At 41.6% G+C, this 20,581-nt stretch overlaps 1 protein-coding gene across 1 annotated transcript in view; it reads right to left on the bottom strand.

Moving 5' to 3' along the window:
- Nucleotides 1-4,797, bottom strand: part of DUSP22 (dual specificity phosphatase 22) — a 109,803-nt gene extending 105,006 nt beyond the window's left edge. Inside the window, exon 1 of the mRNA XM_036072467.2 lies at nt 4,341-4,797. Coding sequence (XP_035928360.2) covers nt 4,341-4,361 — 21 coding nt within the window. The 5' untranslated portion in view covers nt 4,362-4,797. The remainder of the gene's footprint in view (nt 1-4,340) is intronic.
- Between the last annotated feature and the right edge of the window lie 15,784 nt (nt 4,798-20,581).

The following is a 20,581-nucleotide window of genomic DNA, read 5'->3' as shown; positions in this document are numbered from 1 at the left end:
GAGGTGGGGAGGTGTGCAGGTTCCAGAGGGTAAGACAAATAACTTCAGGAGAGTGGGGTAAGTAGATAATGAGTGCAATTTTAGGTGGCATTTGATCTCGGCCAAGGATCCTGCTGGAGTAAAAGTGTTTAAGCTGAGATCAGAAGGAACTGCCCAAAGTTACAAGATTAGTGACAAAGTACCTTGCTAGAAGCTAGAAATTAAAAGCCTTAGCTAGAATTTGTTCATGTATTCCTGTGTGTCTTAAACTAGGCTTCATATTTTTCCCATCTGTAAAAGGAAGTTGATTTGCAGAATCAAAATGTTAACCATAGAAATGCTTTTCTAAGACCATTTACAAATAAAAACATACAATGCCTTGGAACTAAAAGCATGATTTGCAGTATCTGTGCCCTAAGGTTATTGGGACAAGATTCCTTTCCCATCTCACAGAAGTTGGTCATCCTTAGCAAAAGAAAACTTAGGAACTAAACGTAGATTTTCTTCTGACTGCTTCAAGTATAGCAGTTTTCATGTACATGTCATGTCCTCATGGAGGATGTTCTCATCAATACATTCCAGTCTCCTGTGTGGCAGAACATCATGTCCATCTCAGTTAGGAGGACACAGCATGTTACACAGGCAATGTAAGGGAATGAGGCTTCTATGTTATGGCCTATTAAAGATGACGAGGAAGTAGAAAAAGAGAACACAGCAGTTGTGATCTATTATTTTTTAAGCCTCATATCATGTGCCTACAGCTTATAAAATCTAAGCCTCACTATAACCGTGGGAAGTTAGTGTGTCTTATCCTCTTTGTGCAGATTGGGAAATGGACCCTCAGAGAGATTAAATAACATTACTAAGGTCCTAATGCTAGGTTTGAAACCTAGTTCCTGTTGATTGTGAAAGTAGTGGAAATCTTTCCTTTGTGCTAGGATGGCAGTTCAGCCCAAGTGAATTCTAAAGACTCTGAAAAGTAACCTGAAAAAACTCCCCAGAGCTCCAAATTAATTGCAAAATAGGAAAAGCCACCTTCTCTCTTCCTTCATGTTTGACATTCATCCAAAGGAGAGGAAGGCAGGCAACTAAAATAATCTTTGATTACTTTTTGTGCAATTCTCAAATAGATCCTCTGAATTGGCCAAAAATGTAATCACTAATGAGTTTATAGTGTGTCAGGCCCTATTTTGAGACTTCACTGCACAGAGTAATTCATTTGATCTTCACCATAACCCCATGAAGTCGGTGTTGTTATTTTCATCCCCGTTTTACAGATGAGGAGCACAGAGGTTAAGTGACCTGCCCAAAGCCACCCAGCTGGTAAGGGGCAGAGCCTGGACGCAAAGCCAGATGGTCTGGCTCATAGCCACAATGCACAGTGCCTCACCATACTGCTAAAGATCAACCTAGTAAATGTCTCTAGTGGGATTAGGGTTAAACTAAACAGCCTGTTGCATGCAAATGTCATGTTTCTGTGGAGTCTTTGAAAACTCCCAACTGACTCAAAGTTCTCTCAAGGGTCTGAACCTGCTACTCTTCTGGGTGAGGACCTATCATGGAAACTCCTATACTCACTGTCACCTTATTAGTCTTAAGTACTATAATACCCCATGAAAAACAAAAATCTAGTCTACCTGGCCAAGCATTTTATCAGAGAAATCTGCCCCAAATCCTTCTCCATGTGCATTTTTTAAAAAGATTTTATTTATTTATTTGATAGAGAGAGAGAGAGGGAGAAGCAGACTCCCTGCTGAGCTGGGAGCCCCATGCAGGACTCCATCCCAGGATCCTGAGATCAGGACCTGAGCCGAAGGCAGATGCTTAACCAACTGAGCCACCCAGGCGCCCTCTCCATGTGCATATTTTTATCTTGATCAACCTGAATTAATGATCTAATTGTGGGCTGAAGGAAGTATTACCATTCTAGGCAGGATGTGAGGACCCTCCCAATCCAACATCTTAACCCCCCATTGACTGCCAGGGTTGGTTCACTTCATCTGGAACCCAGCTGCCCAGGCTGATGGCTTCTTCTTTCCTAGCTGCTCTGTGTCCTCCAAAAAGCATTCTACCTGGTAAAAATCGAGCTGTCCCTGGATTTCATAGGAAACCTAGCTTGTGACAATGGGAGGCAAACACTTCAGTTGGTTCAACCTCTGGTCTATACCAAAGGTTCTATGAAAGACTGTGTCATTTACCATTGTACTCTCCCTCTGCCCTCTCAACTAGCATAGCAGCTGGCTAATAGTAGGTACACAATAAATATTTGTTAAATTAATGACCTCTCGAAATCTATTATGTTTCTGCATTTCTACATTAGGTATAGTAGCTCTATTTACAATACAAAATGATTATGATAATAACAGCAAGAAATTTATTATTTTCCTTGAAAGGTAAAAGTCACAATAAGAATGACTGTTTTTGCTGAAAAGCCTTAATTTTGAACCTTAGGCAATCATTCACATTCATATTCTTAAGTATGTTCTTTGAATCATAATATAAAATACTACAAATCAAATGCTAAAGCGATGGAGAGTGAACAACTCAAGTGAAAAAAACTGTAGAAAGAACCAAAGGAAAACCGAGGTATGACTACAAGCCCACAAACTTGTGGAAGCATCTTTATTGTTATGTTTTCATTTAACAAGCAGAAGGTTTATGGTGCTGATGGATTTTTTTTTTTTAAGGTTTTATTTATTTATTTATTTGACAGAGAGAGAGAGAGAGAGGGAACACAAGTAGGGGCAATGGGAGAGGGAGAAACAGGCTTCCCGCTGAGGAGAGAGAATGAAACAGGGCTCATCCCAGAACCCTGGGATCAGGACCTGAGCCGAAGGCAGACACTTGAGGACTGAGCCACCCAGGCGCCCCTGGATTTCAGTTTTAACGGGGACATAATGCAAGTATTTATCCAAGAGGAATAGTCTGTTTCTAATCTTGGTCACTGCTTCTCCCCCCCCCCCCCAAAAAAAAAACCCACACAAGGAATACCATTCTGGTTACCAAAAAGCCTCAGATATGCAGGGCCAAATCACACAGTTCTTCTATAAACTGAGTCTGCAGAACACAATAAACATGATGTGGGCAGGAGAAAAAAGTTAACTGGGTACCCAGGATTACCCGTGACTGCACTTTCTTCCCAACCTTAACTTCTAACACTCCCCATCGCACTTCACACTCTAGCTGAAAGAACCAAATCACTGCTGACCCTAGTGCAGAGACGAAAGAAAGAAAGGAAAGGAAAGAAAGAAGGAAAGCCAGCCAGCCACATGGTTTTATCCACCAAATATGAAAGCTGAATCTATGTGGAGATGTATGTGAGTGGAATAGAATGGGGGCACACAAGCATTAGGCCAGAAACTAACCTCTGATCCAGGACCATTTAAAGACCTGTGAAGAGGTACTTGCTTTTGCGGAGGGCTTTTTAAAAGTTTTTTCTCTCCTTTAAACCAGCAGTACCAGATCACAAAATCCTCAACCTTGTGGTTGATATGAATATACACCCCAGGCAGCTCTCAACTGCAAGAGCTAATTTCTGGTATCTTCCACTGTCAGGAAAGACAGACTATCTCACAACCTAGGAAGGGGGTTCTACGGAAACTGAAAAGCAGACGGTGGGGGCCAGAACAGAGACGAAAAGAAGAGAGCAACACGAATTTTGTATAAGGCAAAATCAGCACAAGCAGCCAGCCAACAGGTTGCCCTTGTTGCAGAACCCATATAATCCAGGATAAATCAGCTCTCAATCTGTTTTCTCAAAACCCCCATCCCTGCCAGGTAACACCTCAGGACTTAGGTCTCTGTCAACTTCTCTGTCCACACGAAAAAAAAAAAAAAAGAATGTGGGAGAAAGAGGAAATTAAATAATAGAAGATATTTATCTACTCCAGTTTACTAATAATGTGGGTGGTGACGCTTCAAGAGCCGAGTTTGGGAGTGAAGAAGGGGAAGGGAGAAAAAGAAACCACAACCCCTCTGAGCTCAGCTGAGGTCTCGGCAGAACAAGTGTCAACGCTTTTAAAGGGCACGGCTTGCTCTCAGTTGAAAAGCACACCGGCTGGCAGGGTAGGCGCGGGGGACTGCTTACCCGGAAGCCCGCAGGAGGCCGGGGGGGGGGGGGGGGCACCTCAAAAACAGAGACATCACCAGCACCGCGCCAGGCGCGCCGCCCCTCCCTCCCGTTCCCACTAGAGGAAAGCGCACGCAGTGTCAAAGTCGCGGTGGAACACGACCTGGTCAGACAGGTCGGAGCGCGAAGAGGGGGCACCCGTCGAGGGCTCTCCTTGCCCAGCAAACACCAGCCAGGGGGAAGCCTGGAAAGTGGAAACAAAACCAGCAAAAATGAAAGAAAGACACGTTACCTTGTTCATCCCATTCCCCATGGTGGCTGAATGCGAACTCTAGCACCCTTGGAAATGAGGTCGCAGGCTCACTAATGGCATGTTACAACAGGAGGGAGGAGCAGGTGGAGCGGGCGGGGGAGGAGGCCCTGGGGAGGAATTTCGTGCTCGCAGTATAAACAACAACAACAATAATAATCAGGGACATCCAGGCCACTCGGTTTGCTCCAGGGAGCTGGCCTGGACGGTAGGGCTTTCCGCTAGTCCGCCCCGGACTTCCCGGCCGAGCAGAGCAGAGGAACTGGCGCCCTTGCCGGGAAATGGTCTCGCTTTGCCAGTGCACGCCCCGTGAGCGCCCAAGAACCCCTCCCCGGCCGGCTCCCCGGGACTCGTCGTCGGGCTCCCGGGCGCTGCGACCGCTCGCCCCGCCCTGCGCAGCTCACAGCTTCCCCGCTGCCGGAGCCGGAGCCCAAAGCGCACGCGCAACGCAGCGGCGGGAGCCCCAGCGGCGAGCGTTCCGGGAGAAGGACTTACGGGCGGGGGCGGGGGCGGGGCCTGGTGGTCGCGCAGGCGCTTCCCCAACTCGGCCGCAGCGCGTCACCCGGCCACCTCCCCCGGGATCAGGGGCACCAAAACTCCCGCAGACCTTTTCCCCTGGGGCGGCTGGGGGGACCTGTTACCAGTAGTCACCACCCTGCCTTGACTGCCTCGGTGAATCAGGTGCTAATCAGAGCTTTGGTCTTCGCGGCTCCCCTGGTTGGGTTTTCTGAGGGCGACAGATTTAGGCCCCGGTTGGGGGATTCCTATGGCCCTGCCCCACCCACGAAGACCGAGAAGGCTCACCCGGTGGGGAAAGGGGGAAAGGTGGGCTCAGTGACTCATCTCTGGGATGATCTAACCTCCCTACCGTGGGGGAGCAGATGGCCAGATCTCAGACCTCATACCGTGTCTTTGGATTTATAGTATGTGCCCATCTTCAGATTATAAACTGGCTGTATTAGGTGCATGGTTGGATTGACACAGTTGCTTCCGGAAAGCCCCTGTCCTTGCTAAACAGCATAGTAATGTCTGCATTATGATTGTGTCTGGAGTAGAATACTTTCTAACCTGTAGCAGAATTGTTTTGAGAGTTCTATCACCCCTACTAAGCTCTTAACTTTCTTCCCTGGGGACGGAATCCTTGAGGTAGGGGTTTCTCAGTGTTATTTTTATATCTTTAGCAATGCTCTGCACAAAATAGGTGCTTAATAATTGTTAAATGAACATACACATCAATCTAATATGGCTGGGCTCACCCCTGACAACCTCATTTCATCTGCTCCTTCTTACTCAACAGGTTACAGCCACACTGGCTTTCTGTGTGCCTCTTGAACCTGCCAGGCTGGATCATGCACTCTGTATGGGCTGTGCTCTCCACCCAGACCTAGCCCTTTGCAAAGCTGGGTCTTGTCTTTGAGGTCTCAGCCCAGATGTCACCTCCTCAGAGAGGCTTTTTCTGACCACCCAATCTAAAGTAGATTCTTCAGTCACTGTCGTATTACCCTGTATTATTTTCTTCATAGCATTTAACATAATTGGACATTATCATACTTGTTTGCTTACGTTTTATCTGTCTCACTAGAAAGCAGCCTCCTGATGTGAAGGGCCTTACCTGTCTCATTCATTACTATAGCCACATGGTCTGGGACAGTACCTGGCATAAAATAGGGGTTCAGTATATGTTTGTTGAATAAATTAATGAATTCTAGAGGACTGAGACCATCAGTTAGATTCTGAAGGATGCTGACATTTTGTAAAGAACTTCCAGATTCCATCTGAGTCATTTCTCTCCTTGTACGCCACATATCTTCTGGGCAATAGCAGGGACCAGAACCCCACATGTAGGAAGCCCCCACTCAGTGTACACGCAAATTGTCTCCCATAGGTTGGATAGAATACAGACCTGCCCCCTTGCTTCTGGAGTGTTCCTTCTCTACCACCTTCACTTCCTCTTCTCTCCCTCACCTTCCAGACACCTGGACAGCACATCTCCTATCCCTCTGCTCCTCACCATCACTATTTTTACTCACTTCCTGCTTATAGGTAACACAACATGGTTAGTAGACTGCCCGGGGAATCCCAAGACCAACCTTTGTTCCTAAATCTCATAGTGATCTTTGGCAAGATGATCAGCTTTTCTGAACCAGTTTTTTCCTGCTCATTTTAGAGAGCATTGGACTGCAAATTTTTGAAGATCCTATCCAGAAATCAATGAACTACTTTTTCCCTCCACTTCAGTTGTGCTGTTGTTGTTTCTAGTAATCAGATGAACTTTGAAGAACATAACCAGTTCATAAGTTGGTACTTTCCCATAAATGGCAGATCCATATGCAATTTTTCTTCTGTAATCCATTTGGAACATTTCTGTACTCTTATTCATTTCTTATAACCTCTCCTAAGCTCACAACCTATGATGGTTATCTCCTAACAGTCAAAATGGATACTCTGGCCTTCATTCAATATGGTCCTACAAGATCCACATGCCCAGAACTCATTTCAAATTCTCAAATTTTTATTTTTGGTTAAATGAGAAAAGAGAAGACCATTAACATCAGAAGTCAGAAGAGTCATTTTAAAAATATGTTCTGTGGGAGGTTTCTCCATGAGAGACTTTCTCCCTGCACTCCCCCCACCCTATCCTAGAGCTTAATCCTACCTCTCTTTATCATCACACAATAATCAACAGTTTGTCATATCTTGCAAGTGTATGACTAAAGAAAAGGAAAAGGGAAAGTCTGATCCAATTTGGGCAACATGTCCTGGTTTCCTTTCTTTTCATTTTCATAGCGACACCTCAGAGATTTTCAGGTTCAGTTCTCATACCAAACAGGTGAACTGCCCATTTCCAACTGCCTTTCTGTCTTCCTTCTTTTATTCTTGATAGCTCCTGATTATAGAAAGAAGGGAAGGAAAGAGACTCCTAGAAGAAGCTGGCAAGTTTCACATCTAAAGTAGAAACTATTTATTTGCTTTCTTTCTCACTCATAAAAGTCATCATAAGCCTAGTGGAATTTCATCCCATGTAAGATTTTTACTTCCACTTTCTTTCCTGCCATTTTTGTCTCTCTCAACACAACCAACACCATAAATTTTGGTAATGACTCCAAATAAGTAAAGCCTTCACATGTGCCTAGTGAGGAGGAATCTGTTAACAAGCTGAGTCCATACACATGTGATGAAGGATAACCAGTTAATGGTGTATTTAGTGAGTGATAACTGAACTTTAAGGTAGTAGTGTGCAAAAGCCCACAAGCAGAAGCTCAACCATTAAAGGCAGCCAGATCATTGGGGGTATTACTGATAATTTCAGAGAATTGAGACAAACCTCTGCCCAAGTGAAAAGGAGTTATGTAATCTTCCTTGGCCTTTTGAACAAACTGTAATCCAGTTTCTCAACCTCAGCATTGCTGATATTGGGGCTGAACTTTTTTTTTTTTTTTGCTTGTGGGGCTGTCCTGTGCATTGTAGGATATTTAGGAGTATCTCTGGTCTCTATTACTATATGTCAGTAGCATCCCCACAGTGTCATGACAATCAGAAATATCTCCAGTCCTTGTAGAGCAAAATGCATTTCCTGCCATTGTCTTCTGAATGTTAGGGCCGGGCGCCTGGGTGGCTTAGTCGGTTGGGCATCTGCCTTCGGCTCAGGTCATGATCCCAGGGTCCTGGGATCGAGCCCCATATCGGGCTCCCCGCTCAGCCAGGAGTCTGCTTCTCTCTCTCTCCCTCTGCCCCTCCCCACTGCTCGCGCTCTCCCCCTGCCTGCCCCTCTCTCTGCTTGTGCTCTCTCCCACTCTCTCTATGACAAATGAATAAATAAAATCATTTTTTAAAAAAATGAATGTTAGGGCCACATGGATGACATCTTTTAGAGACAAAATCTCTTTCTTTCTGTCACTCTTTCCCTCTCTCTTTCTCTTGCTTTATAACAAGTTAAATTTATACTAATAGATAATGTTAGTCCTCCACAGAATTCTTAGGCCATGCTGTCAAATAAGAACAAACTAAGAACAAGAAGTTAAAATGAAGAGCTAATATAACTAAAGCATGACTAAAAGTAAAAGAAAGCTAATGAATTGTGGAAAGAAGAAAGATGGAGTCTAGAACTACCTAAGTAAAAGCACAAAACATTTTCTTTGTTTCTCTGGAACTGTCCAGAAAGAGGTTACCCAGTTGACTGTTTGAGGCCACACAGAGAAGCCTGACCATAAGGGTAGCCTCCTCAATGACCTCAACCTTTCAAAGGCTACCAGTTTCCAGCCCTCCAAGTAGTCTTTTCTGATTATGAACTTGGTGTCCCCCTTCCTCTTAAGAGGTTTGGAGAGCTCAGATCTCAGAGCACAGGCATCTGGTGAGATCAGAGAAGAATGGTAAGAGGAATGGGTATGTAGGTAGGTAAGCAGGGCAGCAGAGGGGGTCAGAGAATCTAGGAGGAGGTAAATGGAGAGATGCTAGCAGACATAGTTGGGAGTCAATAAAATCTGCTATGTGTAGAGTTTTCTGGGAGGGTTGGCAGAGCTAAGGCCAGTGTTGGAGGAATAGGGTTATCAAGCAGTTTGTAGAGCGGACTACCAGGGAAAGGGGGGAATAAGAGCCCTGGTTCCTAAAAATCAGGTAGAAAGTGACTATTGTCAGCCTACAGCCTACAGGTTAATGACATGGATGCATGTGTATTGTGAGTATACATAGCTTCCAGGATTGTAGGCTTCATGAGGGCAGGGGCCAGTTGTCATCACTCTTTATATCCAGCACCTACAATAGTTCCTAGCATATGGGGAAACTTTCTGATGTTTGTTGGTTAAAGAGAGAAAACACAACTGGGAGGTTGTTGCATTTGTCTAGATGTGAGGTTCACTAATCATTCATTCTTTTTTATGCTAGATACTCTTATCATCACCTCATCTACCTGTTTTTCCTTTTGTAGAGCAATTTCTAGGTGTGATGGCTCTTTGATCTAGGGATGACCAAAGTCCTATTGTCCTTTGTTTTTGAAAGTGATGCAGTGCACATTGGTGTGACTCGGGGGGGGGGGGGGGGAGTCCTTGCACACAGTGCTTTCATGCTTTGCCGTACTCTTGTACTCTGCCACTTAAGTTGCAGCCCTAGCTGTAGTTGGCAGAGCCCAGTACTGTCTGTAGTTGTGCCCTTGATATCATGTTGTTCTTTGAGCTTTGGTTAAGAAACCCTTCCTGGTTTATGAACATCCATTTTGCTGGTTGGCTATGGTTATTTTCCTTGTCTGGAACGGTTTGCCTTGACCTACGTACTTCCCTATCTCTGTCCAGAAAGGTCTACCTGAGACGACAAACAGGTTCTTTAAAACTTTCCATGGTTTAAAAAAATAAAAACAACAACAAAAAACCCCCACAACTTTACAAGGTTGATGATCGCAGCCCAAAGCTACTAAAATTTGAACCACTAATGTCTTTTTAGATTCAGTAAAATAATTGTCTTTTTAATCTGCCTGACAGTACTGGCGTAAGATACAGCTTGGGCCTTGCTTTCTTACCCTAACTCACCTGGGCATGAAGAGATACACCCAGGAGCCCTGGCCAGTTACTTTCTATGTAGTACTATGTTGATGGCCTCTAAATTTTCGTAAAACCCTATTCAAAGTGACCACATGGCCTTATATCTAGTGGGAAGTGGGATGGTCCCTAAGTGTCCCGGGTCAGAGGATCACATCTGTCTGCATTTATGACACCTGCATGGCCAGCCACCCTCTTAAAGGCACGCTTCTACTTCTTCATATGCCTGCAGGGGCCTGGGGCCACCCAGAAGTGAAGATATAAAGGAAGATGTCAAGGGAAGCCCCAGCTCTGAGGAATGATTGGTCAAGAACAGCTCTCCTCAGCAAATATAACACCTATCTGCTAAATGTTACTTTAAGGTTTTTCTCTACTAAAGAGCTTTGTGTTGGTTAGTTTTGTTTGTTTGTTTTCACCCTTCTGTGTGAAACAGAAATTGAACTAAATCTGAAGATACTTCAAAAAGTCTGGGTAGGGGGCTGGAGAGAGGAGGGGGTTTCCTCAGAGAATGGAATGTCCCAAGTGAAATTTCACTTACCGTGAGAGGGGAAGTCCTTTCATATGACATAATGGTGTCATTATTTAACACTCTGTTGGATTTTACATCTGTTAATGTTTATCATTATTTTGATTAGTCAGTCATCATTAAAACCCTGTGAATTATAAGAAAACCATCATACATAAAGAGCTGCTTGGGCTAAACTACAGACCAGCATCATCTTCTTTCTTATCCACACCAAGGTGCTTGTATTTTCTCAATCAAAACTTGTTCTGCAGGAGACTACCTTCTCCTTTGCCCCCTAAACTCTACCCACTACCCCCTGCCAAGATCTCAGCTACAGCCACATGGTGTTATTCAAAGACCAGCACCCTTCAAGCACTGGTTGACTTGTACTTTTTACCATCTCTTTCACCCCTGTGTGCCTCATCTCTGCAGGGCTTCAACTTCAGGTCTGTGTAAATGGCTAATGCAAGAACAGCTGCAGAGAAATTCAAGCTGTTGCAGTATGGGGTACATTCAGTTCAGAAGAAGTTAATGTATATTTCTCTTTGACCTCTCATACATCCAGTAACCCCTAAGAAAGGGCAAGAAAGTCTAAGGCAAAGCTTCCCCTGCTTCACTGATACACAACTTGCATACGGAACAGACTAGAACAGTGTCTCAATCTAAAAACATTTAATATTTGCCTTTATAATGACATCAGTTTCTCCTCTATTCTGCTCCAGAACACAAGGGAGTGCTGTTTTTAGCTCTTTTGTAATCAAAGGGTCCATGAAGGTGCTTTTTCCCTATCAAAGGCATAGTTTGTCTTGAAAGTGATATGAAATCTTATCTCTACAGATTGAAAACCTTGTGATTTTTAAATGGCAGTTCCTCCTCCTGCTTGTCAAGGTTTTTGTGGGCAGAAATAGGTAGCAAGCACAGTAGATGGGTAGAAAGATAGTTAGATAAATGATATATAAGAGAGTGTGATATGTGGGTATTTTCAGTGCATCCTCACTGCAATGCTTTTTAAGATATGCACAATTTAAAATGAACCTTTGCTTTTAAAATGTCACTATTCTTGGGGCGCCTGGGTGGCTCAGTCATTAAGCGTCTGCCTTCAGCTCAGGTCATGATCCCAGTGTCCTGGGATCGAGCCCCGCACTGGGCTCCCTGCTTGGCAGGCAGCCTGCTTCTCCCTCTCCCACTCCGCCTGCTTGTGTTCCCTCTCTTGCTGTGTCTCTCTCTGTGTCAAATAAATAAATAAAATCTTAAAAAATATATATATAAAAAAAAATGTCACTATTCTTGTTGCAGTCACAACAACCAAGCAAGTGGAGCAGGAAGCTCTCTGCATTGTGATTATTTTATTCAAACCATGGTATGAAGCTTCTTTTTGGTATAAAAGTATGTTTGTGGGTTTTTCTTTTCTTGAATAATAGCAAATCTAGAACTTTAGAATCAGTGTAAGTGTTGATTCTGATTGTCAGAATTACATAGCTGTCTGTTTTAGGACTGCAGAGGTGAAATGTCTAATCAAGTGGTTGCAGAACTACTTTGAAACAGACCATGCTCACTTCCAGTTATTAAGTGTAATAGTTTCACAGAGTTAAGATAATAATCCCTTAGCACTCTTTACCTACTTCCTAAAGAGATATATGGTTTTTGCATCAGTCACTCTCTGTTCTTCTTAACTTTGTAGAATTTCTTTTTTTTTTTTTTTAAGATTTTACTTATTTGACAGAGAGAGAGACAGCAAGAGAGGGAACACAAGCGGGGGGGGGTGGGAGAGGGAGAAGCAGGCTCCCCGCCAAGCAGGGAACCCGATACGGGGCTCGATCCCAGGACCCTGGAATCATGACCTGAGCCGAAGGCAGATGCTTAACAACTGAGCCACCCAGGCACCCCAACTTTGTCGAATTTCTTATTTCTAAGATATTTAGTTATCACATAAAAAGAGGGAACAGTTTGGTTCTCTAAGTAGGTATAAAGCGTCTATCATGTGGGGTGACCAACTTGTCCCAGTTTTCCCAGGATTTTCCCGGTTTTACAACTGAAAGTCTTGTATCCCAGGAAGCCCTTTAGTCCTGGGCAACCCAGGACAGTTACCCTACAGCTATGTTGTATTTTGGGGAAATATGAATTCATTTTAAATGAGAACAAATACTTAATTATCATTTAAGCATCTTCTTCTTTATTTAAAAATAGATCTATGTGTTTAATGTTGAAAAAGAGCAGCTCCCTTCCATTACTGGGCAGGGCCGGGCAGTTTTCAGCTCTGAAAGCTTCACATTAAGCAAGAACTGGGTTCTCTTAAAGGGTTGTAATGGGCAACTGATACTTTCTAGAGGGAAATATTGGCTGAAGAAAAGTCAATGTCAGTATTTCTCCCTGGAGAAAAATACATTTTGATCTTTCCCAAAACAAGTCAAAAGTTGTGTTAGGTTCCATTTGAATATTTTCCTAGAAACTATCTCAGCAATGAATCATCTTCTTCCACTTCTTAAATCCCTCACTGCCTACTCTCCCTCAGTCCAGCTACTGCTCTCCAGGTGACATGATCTTGGATGTCCTTGTACACATTCTCCATCTCCAAGCATCGAGGCAGCTTATTAATTTATTCAACCAACATTTATTGAAAACCTATATTCTAGGCATTGTGCCAGAAGCTGAGGATACAGAAATATAAACAAAACTGCCCCATACTTAACTCACATTTATTTATTAAGTCTTTGGGAAAGGTCTCATACATAAATAATTTCCATGTAATGTGATGTACTTTGAATTTGTAAAATTTGCTTTGAGAACTTAGAGAAAGGCACTCATGGAACTGCCTTAATTGGCTCTTATTTCCTTATTTCTGGCGTGCAAGTTCTTTATAAACATATACACTCATGTGTGTTTCAAGCACAATGATTTTGGTTATTTAGAGCCAGGAATACAAGATTGGCCTTTTTTTTTTTTTTAAGATTTTTATTTATTTATTTGACAGAGAGAGACAGCAAGAGAGGGAACACAAGCAGGGGGAATGGGAGAGGGAGAAGCAGGCTTCCCGCGGAGCAGGGAGCCCGATGTGGGGCTCGATCCCAGGACCCTGGGATCATGACCCAAGCCGAAGGCAGACACCTAACGACTGAGCCACCCAGGCGCCCCAAGATTGGCCTGTCTTAATGCCACATTCTGAAACTCTTGGTTCATAAAGTATCATTTCCAAAACTGTGGTAATAGAGGGAATGATGCATGTGACTTATGTCTAGATATAATAAGGACAGTACCAGATTGTGCTCTTGCTTAGAAGTCAAAACTGATTTTAGTGGCAGAAATTATTTGCTGTTCCAGGTTCCCCCTCTCATTACCCAGACCTGTCCTCTGGGATTCCCCCACCTTCCCACCACCTAGAAACTAGGTTAACCCATGGCACAACTTCAAGCCTTCAGGACTTTAAATCCTGCTCCTACTCCAAGCTGCTTTTATAATTTTTACAATACCCATGATTTAGTGATATTGTGAACATCCATACCTCAAAGGCTTCATAAGATTCCAGCTGAAAACAAAGAGGGTAACAGCTGCTTCATGTGGAGGGAAGCATGTGAGCAGTAGCATAAAAGCTGGCAGCTGGAAAGTGGGTGGTGGTTATGGGCATAGTAGGAGAATGAGAAATTGAAGGTAGGTTAAGGTTGAGTGTGCATGTCTTGAATGTTACATCCCTCTGAGAATCATTTATTAGGAAGATTAACCTGTCATTAGTACTGAAGGTGGAACAGTAAGATCCACTAGAAAGCTGTTTCCGTAGCCTAGAGATGATGTATTCGGGTTCTATAAATGTAATACTGGAAAGAGAGTGATGGCGGGGTTGGAGGGAAGTGAGTCATTAGGCAATGACTAATTGTACAACAATTTTTTAGCACGTGTACTATACACCAGATATCAGGTTAAGCCCTAAATATACAAAAATGAAAAGGCCTGGATTTTATCCCCAAGGAATTTGCAGTTCCATAGGGCACATGGACAAGGAGTCAGACAGTTGCCATACACTGTGCAGGCACATTGGAAGCAGGAGAGGGAAGTTGATAAGGGGATCCATAGAGAAGGTGCTAGAACACTATCTCAGCAGGAAATAGAATCCAATCAGATTGAACAATGAGATTGTTCAAGTAACTACAATGAAGAATTTCTTAGTGAAAGGTGTGTCAAGGTAAACAGAACCCAAGATAACTGCTGAGGCAGCAGGAGACTAGTACAGTGGGAAGCTGTTGTTGTCCCTAGGCCTGAATCGGGGAGAGGAAGACTATACTGATTGGAGCCTACTAGAAGTTGGGACCAGGGCAGTGGGCCACCTGACTGGAGCTGTAGTTGAGCATTATGAGCTGAATTGTGCTCTCCAAAATTCATATGTCGATGCCCTAACCCTCAGTACCTCAGAATGTGACTATATTTAGAAATCGGGTCTTTAACAGTAGGAAGGGAAAAATGAAGGAGGGGAAATCGGAAGGGGAGACGAACCATGAGAGACTATGGACTCTGAGAAACAAACAGGGTTTTAGAGGGGAGAGGGGTGGGGGGATGGGTTAGCCCAGTGATGGGTATTGAGGAGGGCACGTATTGCATGGAGCACTGGGTGTTATACACAAACAATGAATCATGGAACACTACATCAAAAACTAATGACGTAGGGGCGCCTGGGTGGCTCAGTCGTTAAGCGTCTGCCTTCGGCTCAGGTCATGATCCCAGGGTCCTGGGATCGAGCCCCGCATCGGGCTCCCTGCTCCACAGGAAGCCTGCTTCTCCCTCTCCCATTCCCCCTGCTTGTATTCCCTCTCTCGCTATGTCTCTCTCTGTCAAATAAATAAAATCTTAAAAAAAAAAAACTAATGATGTAATATATGGTGATTAACGTAACAATAAAAAATTTAAAAAAAAACTAATGATGTAATATATGGTGACTAATATAACATGATGAAATAAAATTTATTAAAAAAATAAAAAACAAAATGCCTTTTGCAATTAAAAAAAAGAAATCGGGTCTTTACAGAGCTAATTAAGGTAAAATAAGGTCATTGGGGTGGCCCTAATCTGAGTGCTGTCCTTATAAGAAGAGAAGATTAGGACATACACACACACAGAAGACCTTGTAAGGACACAGGAGAAAGTGGCCATCTACAAGCCAAGTAGAGAGACCTCACCAAGGACCAACCCTGCTGACACCTTGGTCTTGGACATTTAGCCTCCAGTAGTATAAAAGAGAGACAACCTCATTGAAAGATGACTCTCAATCCTCCTAAAAGTCCCTTCTGAAAACTGTGTGGTTACACTGTTGGTCAAATAATGTCCCTAATATATATTGTACAATAATAAAGATAAGGTACTATGCATTTTCTTTATTACAATAGAAAAACCTATGTACTTGTAAGGCCAATTAGAAAAGATTTCAATGCACACATTTAAAATTCTATTTCATTATATATTAATTGGGACTTCAATTAAGATATAAGAAGGTATAAAGATGAAGAGTTCTAAGTATATAGAAAATAAGGAGTATTGTTCCCACTCAAATAGGCAAAAGCTAGATAAACTATATATTTATAATTTTCTTGAACCCATTAGAGACCTGAGGTCTTAGGTTAACTAAATACCCCCAAATTCAAAGAAAGGCAGGCCGTCTCAAGGATAAACAGGATACAAGCACTTGCCCAACCAATGGTAGAACATGGCAGGAAAAGATGTCAGATACCACAGAAGTAAGTAGGAAGTAAATGTTTTTTGACAGATGCTAGAAACCAGGTATGAGCTAGTGTGAGAGGCACCTAAATCATATGAGAATTTGTACCCACCCACAGGCTCTTTCCCACAGACTTTCACCAGATTCTCACTGGTGAGATTAGAAGCTAGGACAGGCAGGAGATTGGAGAGAGCCTCCTATGGTGGTGCAGACAGAGAGGAGGGGAGTGATGCCACTTGGGAAAATCATGAGTCCCACCCAAACCCTTCTCCCCTATAGAACTAAAGCTTTGACTTGAAAACCCAGAAAATAAAACTGTTATCCTTGAAGAATTTAAATTCTAGTCAAGGGAGTAACACATAGTAACCTAAAATAGTTTCAAAATATTTATATAATTTTTATCCACATTCACATTCTGTGAAGCCAGTATTGCCTTGGCATCACAATCAGACAAAGACAACACAAGAAAAGAAAACCACAGGCCAATTTTATCAGGAATATAGTTGTGAAAATCCTGAACAAAATGTTAGCAAATAAAATCTACTGATATATAAAAATATAATAGATTATGACCAAGTGAGATTTATTCCATGAATGCAATGTTGGTTCAATATTGGAAAATCAAACAAAGTAATTCACCATATCAATATACTGAAGAAAAAAATAACCATTTGGATAGATCCAGGAAAAAAAAAAAACATTTGACACAACCCAACATCCATTCCTGATAAAATGCTCAGCAAACTAGGAATACAAAGGAACTTTCTCAACCTGAGAAAGGGTATATATATATACCCTTATATACTTAGTATATTCAGATGAACTGAATTTACTAAGATGTTACTATTTATGTGTATATATATATATACTTATATATATAAATAATCCTGCTGCTAACATCATACTTAATGGTGAAAAACTAAATGCTATGCCTCTAAGATCAGGAACAAGGCCAGTATGTCCACTCTCAACACTCCTATTCAGCATGATACTAGAGATCTTAGTCAATGCACCAAGGAAGGGCAGGAGGAGAAAGAATAGACATTGAAAAAGAAGAAATACAACTGTCTCTGTTTGTAGATGACATGATTACCTACATAGAGAATCTTAATATACAAAAAATTGCTAAAACTAATAAGTGAATTTAACAAATGCACAGTTTACAAGCTCAATATGAAAATATCCTTTTTTATAAAATAGCAATGAAATAATGGATATTTAAATTTTTTTTTTTTTACAGTTCATAAAATAATGTAAGGCACTGTTGTCCAAATTTAAGTGACATGTAACAGCCCACACGATGCCACCTTGTTCTCCTACGCCGCAAACAGGCCATCTGCCCCACCATAGGCAGAAGGTACAGTTCCCACTCAGGAAGAGGTTTTACATGACAGTTCCTCAGCAGTGATATTATCTCCCAAAGCATGGACTAATACTTTTCCTTAAAACAAAAAAGTAGCTATCTTAGACTAATAAGTGAAGAACTAACAAACATTCCTATTTTATTTTTAATTCAGAGAATATATGGATTTAATTTTACAAGGCTATATTATTGAATTACTGAAGATTCTTTTAGTTGTAGAGGAGATGAACTGAATTTACTAAGATGTTACCATATATGTATCAGTTTTCTATTCATGCTTTAACAAATTACCACAAACTTGGTGGCTTAAAGCTATACACATTTATTAGCTTACAGTTCTGTAAGTTAGAGGTCTGACACGGGTTTCACTGGGCTAAAATCAAGGTGTTGGCAGGCTGAATTCCTTTCTGGAGATTGTAAGGAAAAATCTTTTACCTCTCATTGGTTTGCTGGCAAAATTCAGCTTCTGCAGTTGGAGGACCTGTCCATGTTTTCTTGCTGGCTGTAGGCTAACAGCCATTTATAGCTTCTAGAAGTCACTGAGTTCTTCCCTCCATCTTCAAAGCATTGGCAGCTTGAATCCTTTTCACATTTCATCTTTTCTGACTCACTCTTCTTTAATTGTCTTCCACTTTTAAGGACTCACATTTTAGATTGAGCAAGGGTAATTTTTTTTCCCAAGGTCCTTAACTTAATTACATTTGCAAAGTCATTTTTTTTTGCCATGTAAAGCAACATATTTACAAGTACCTGGGATTAGAATGTGGGCATCTTTGAGGGACTACTATTCTGGCTATCATAAAGCATTAGTGAAGAATGTTTGCAGAAACAAATTAAATATCTGACTATAGTGACTTATAAAGAAATAGGGATTTATTTTTTTCTGTGGTAAAATGAGGTCTGGAGGCAGTGAGATCAGAACCGGGTGGTCCATCATGATCTTGTCTCTTTCATCTTTCTACTCTACCATCTTTAATGTATTGGCTTGCTGCTGCTGCAGTTCCAAGCACTATGTCTGTATTGAAGGCCAGAAGGAAGAGGGAGAGTTATTCCAGAATCCCTCCTCCAAATTTCTCTTACATATCCATGGTTAGAACTGGGCTGTATGGCCACTTTTTTTTTTCTTTTGCAAGAAAGGGTGAAAAATAGAACCAGTCAGAATGGCTAAAATTAACAAGTCAGGAAAGAACAGATGTTGGCGGGGATGCGGAGAAAGGGGAACCCTCCTACACTGTTGGTGGGAATGCAAGCTGGTGCAACCACTCTGGAAAACAGTATGGAGGTTCCTCAAAAAGTTGAAGATAGAGCTACCATACGATCCAGCAATTGCACTACTGGGTATTTACCCCAAAGATACAAATGTAGGGATCCGAAGGGGTACGTGCACCCCGATGTTTATAGCAGCAATGTCCACAATAGCCAAACTGTGGAAAGAGCCAAGATGTCCATCGACAGATGAATGGATAAAGAAGATGTGGTATATATATACAATGGAATATTATGCAGCCATCAGAAGGAATGAGATCTTGCCATTTGCAATGACGTGGATGGAACTGGAGGGTATTATGCTGAGCGAAATAAGTCAATCAGAGAAATACATGTATCATATGACCTCACTGATATGAGGAATTTTTAATCTCAGGAAACAAACTGAGGGTTGCTGGAGTGGGGGGTGGGGTGGGAGGGATGGGGTGACTGGGTGATAGACACTGGGGAGTATATGTGCTCTGGTAAGCGCTGTGAATTGTGCAAGACTGTTGAATCTCAGATCTGTACCTCTGAAACAAATAATGCAATATATGTTAAGAAAAAAAAAAAAGATAGCGGGAGGGGAAGAAGGAAGGGGGAGAAATCGGAGGGGGAGAAGAACCATGAGAGACGATGGACTCTGAAAAACAAACTGAGGGTTCTAGAGGGGAGGGGGTTGGGAGGATGGGTTAGCCTGGTGATGGGTATTAAAGAGAGCACGTTCTGCATGGAGCACTGGGTGTTATGCACAAACAATGAATCATGGAACACTACATCTAAAACTAATGATGTAATGTATGGGGATTAACATAATAAAAAAATTTTTAATAAATAAATAAATAAATAAAAAAGAAAGAAAGAAAATCCTAAAGATTTCACCGAAAAACTGTTAGAATAAATTAAGTAAAGTTGCAGGATACAAAATCAATATACAAAAATCAGCTGCATTTCTATATACTAACAGTGAGCTATCAGAAATAGAAATTAACAAAACAATCCCATTTATAGTTGCATCAAAAAGAATAAAACACCTATGAATAAATTTCACTAAAGAGGTGAAAGTCCTGTATACTGAAAACTATAAGACATTAGTAAAAGAAATTGAAGAAGACACAAATAAATGGAAAGATTTACTATGCTCATGAATTAGAAGAATTAATATTGTTAAAATGTCTGCATTACCCAAATCAATCTATATATATAATGCAATTTCTATCAAAATTTCAATGGCATTTTTCACAGAAATAGAACAGACAATCTTAAATTTATATGGAACCATAAAACATCTTGAATAGCTAAGGGAATCTTGAAAAAGAACAAAGCTGGAGGCATCACCCTTCCGGATTTCAAACTATAATTCAAAGCTATAGTAATCAATACAATATGGCATTGACATAAAAACAGGCATATAAATCAAAGGAACAGAATAGAAACCCCAGAAATAAACCCATGCAGGTGTGGTCAGTTAATTTATGACAAAGGAGCCAAGAATATATTGTAGAAAAAGACAGTGTATTCAATAAGTTGTGTTGGGAAAACTGGACAGCTGTATGCAAAAAATGAAACCGGATCCCTATCTTACACCATCCACAAAAATAAACTCAAAATGTATTAAAGAATGAACATAAGACCTAAAATCATAAAATTTCTAGAAGAAAACATTGGGGATAAGATCCTTAACATCAGTTTTGACAATAATTTTTTTTTTTTTTTTTTTTTTAGGTTTTCTTGTTTTAATGTTACAGGTGATGAGTGGGACACAGAATTTGAGTGACATCCCTAAATTCACACAGATAATAAAGGAACACAGCTTGAATTTGAACTTAGATTATCTTCATTGAAAACCCACATTTTCCTGTTCTAACAGTATGACATCACTTC

This window comes from Halichoerus grypus, chromosome 9 (genome assembly GCF_964656455.1).
Source record: "Halichoerus grypus chromosome 9, mHalGry1.hap1.1, whole genome shotgun sequence".
Lineage (NCBI taxonomy): Eukaryota > Metazoa > Chordata > Mammalia > Carnivora > Phocidae > Halichoerus > Halichoerus grypus.
The sequence above is the reverse complement of the archived record's forward strand: the minus strand, read 5'-3'. Positions and strand labels throughout refer to the sequence as shown.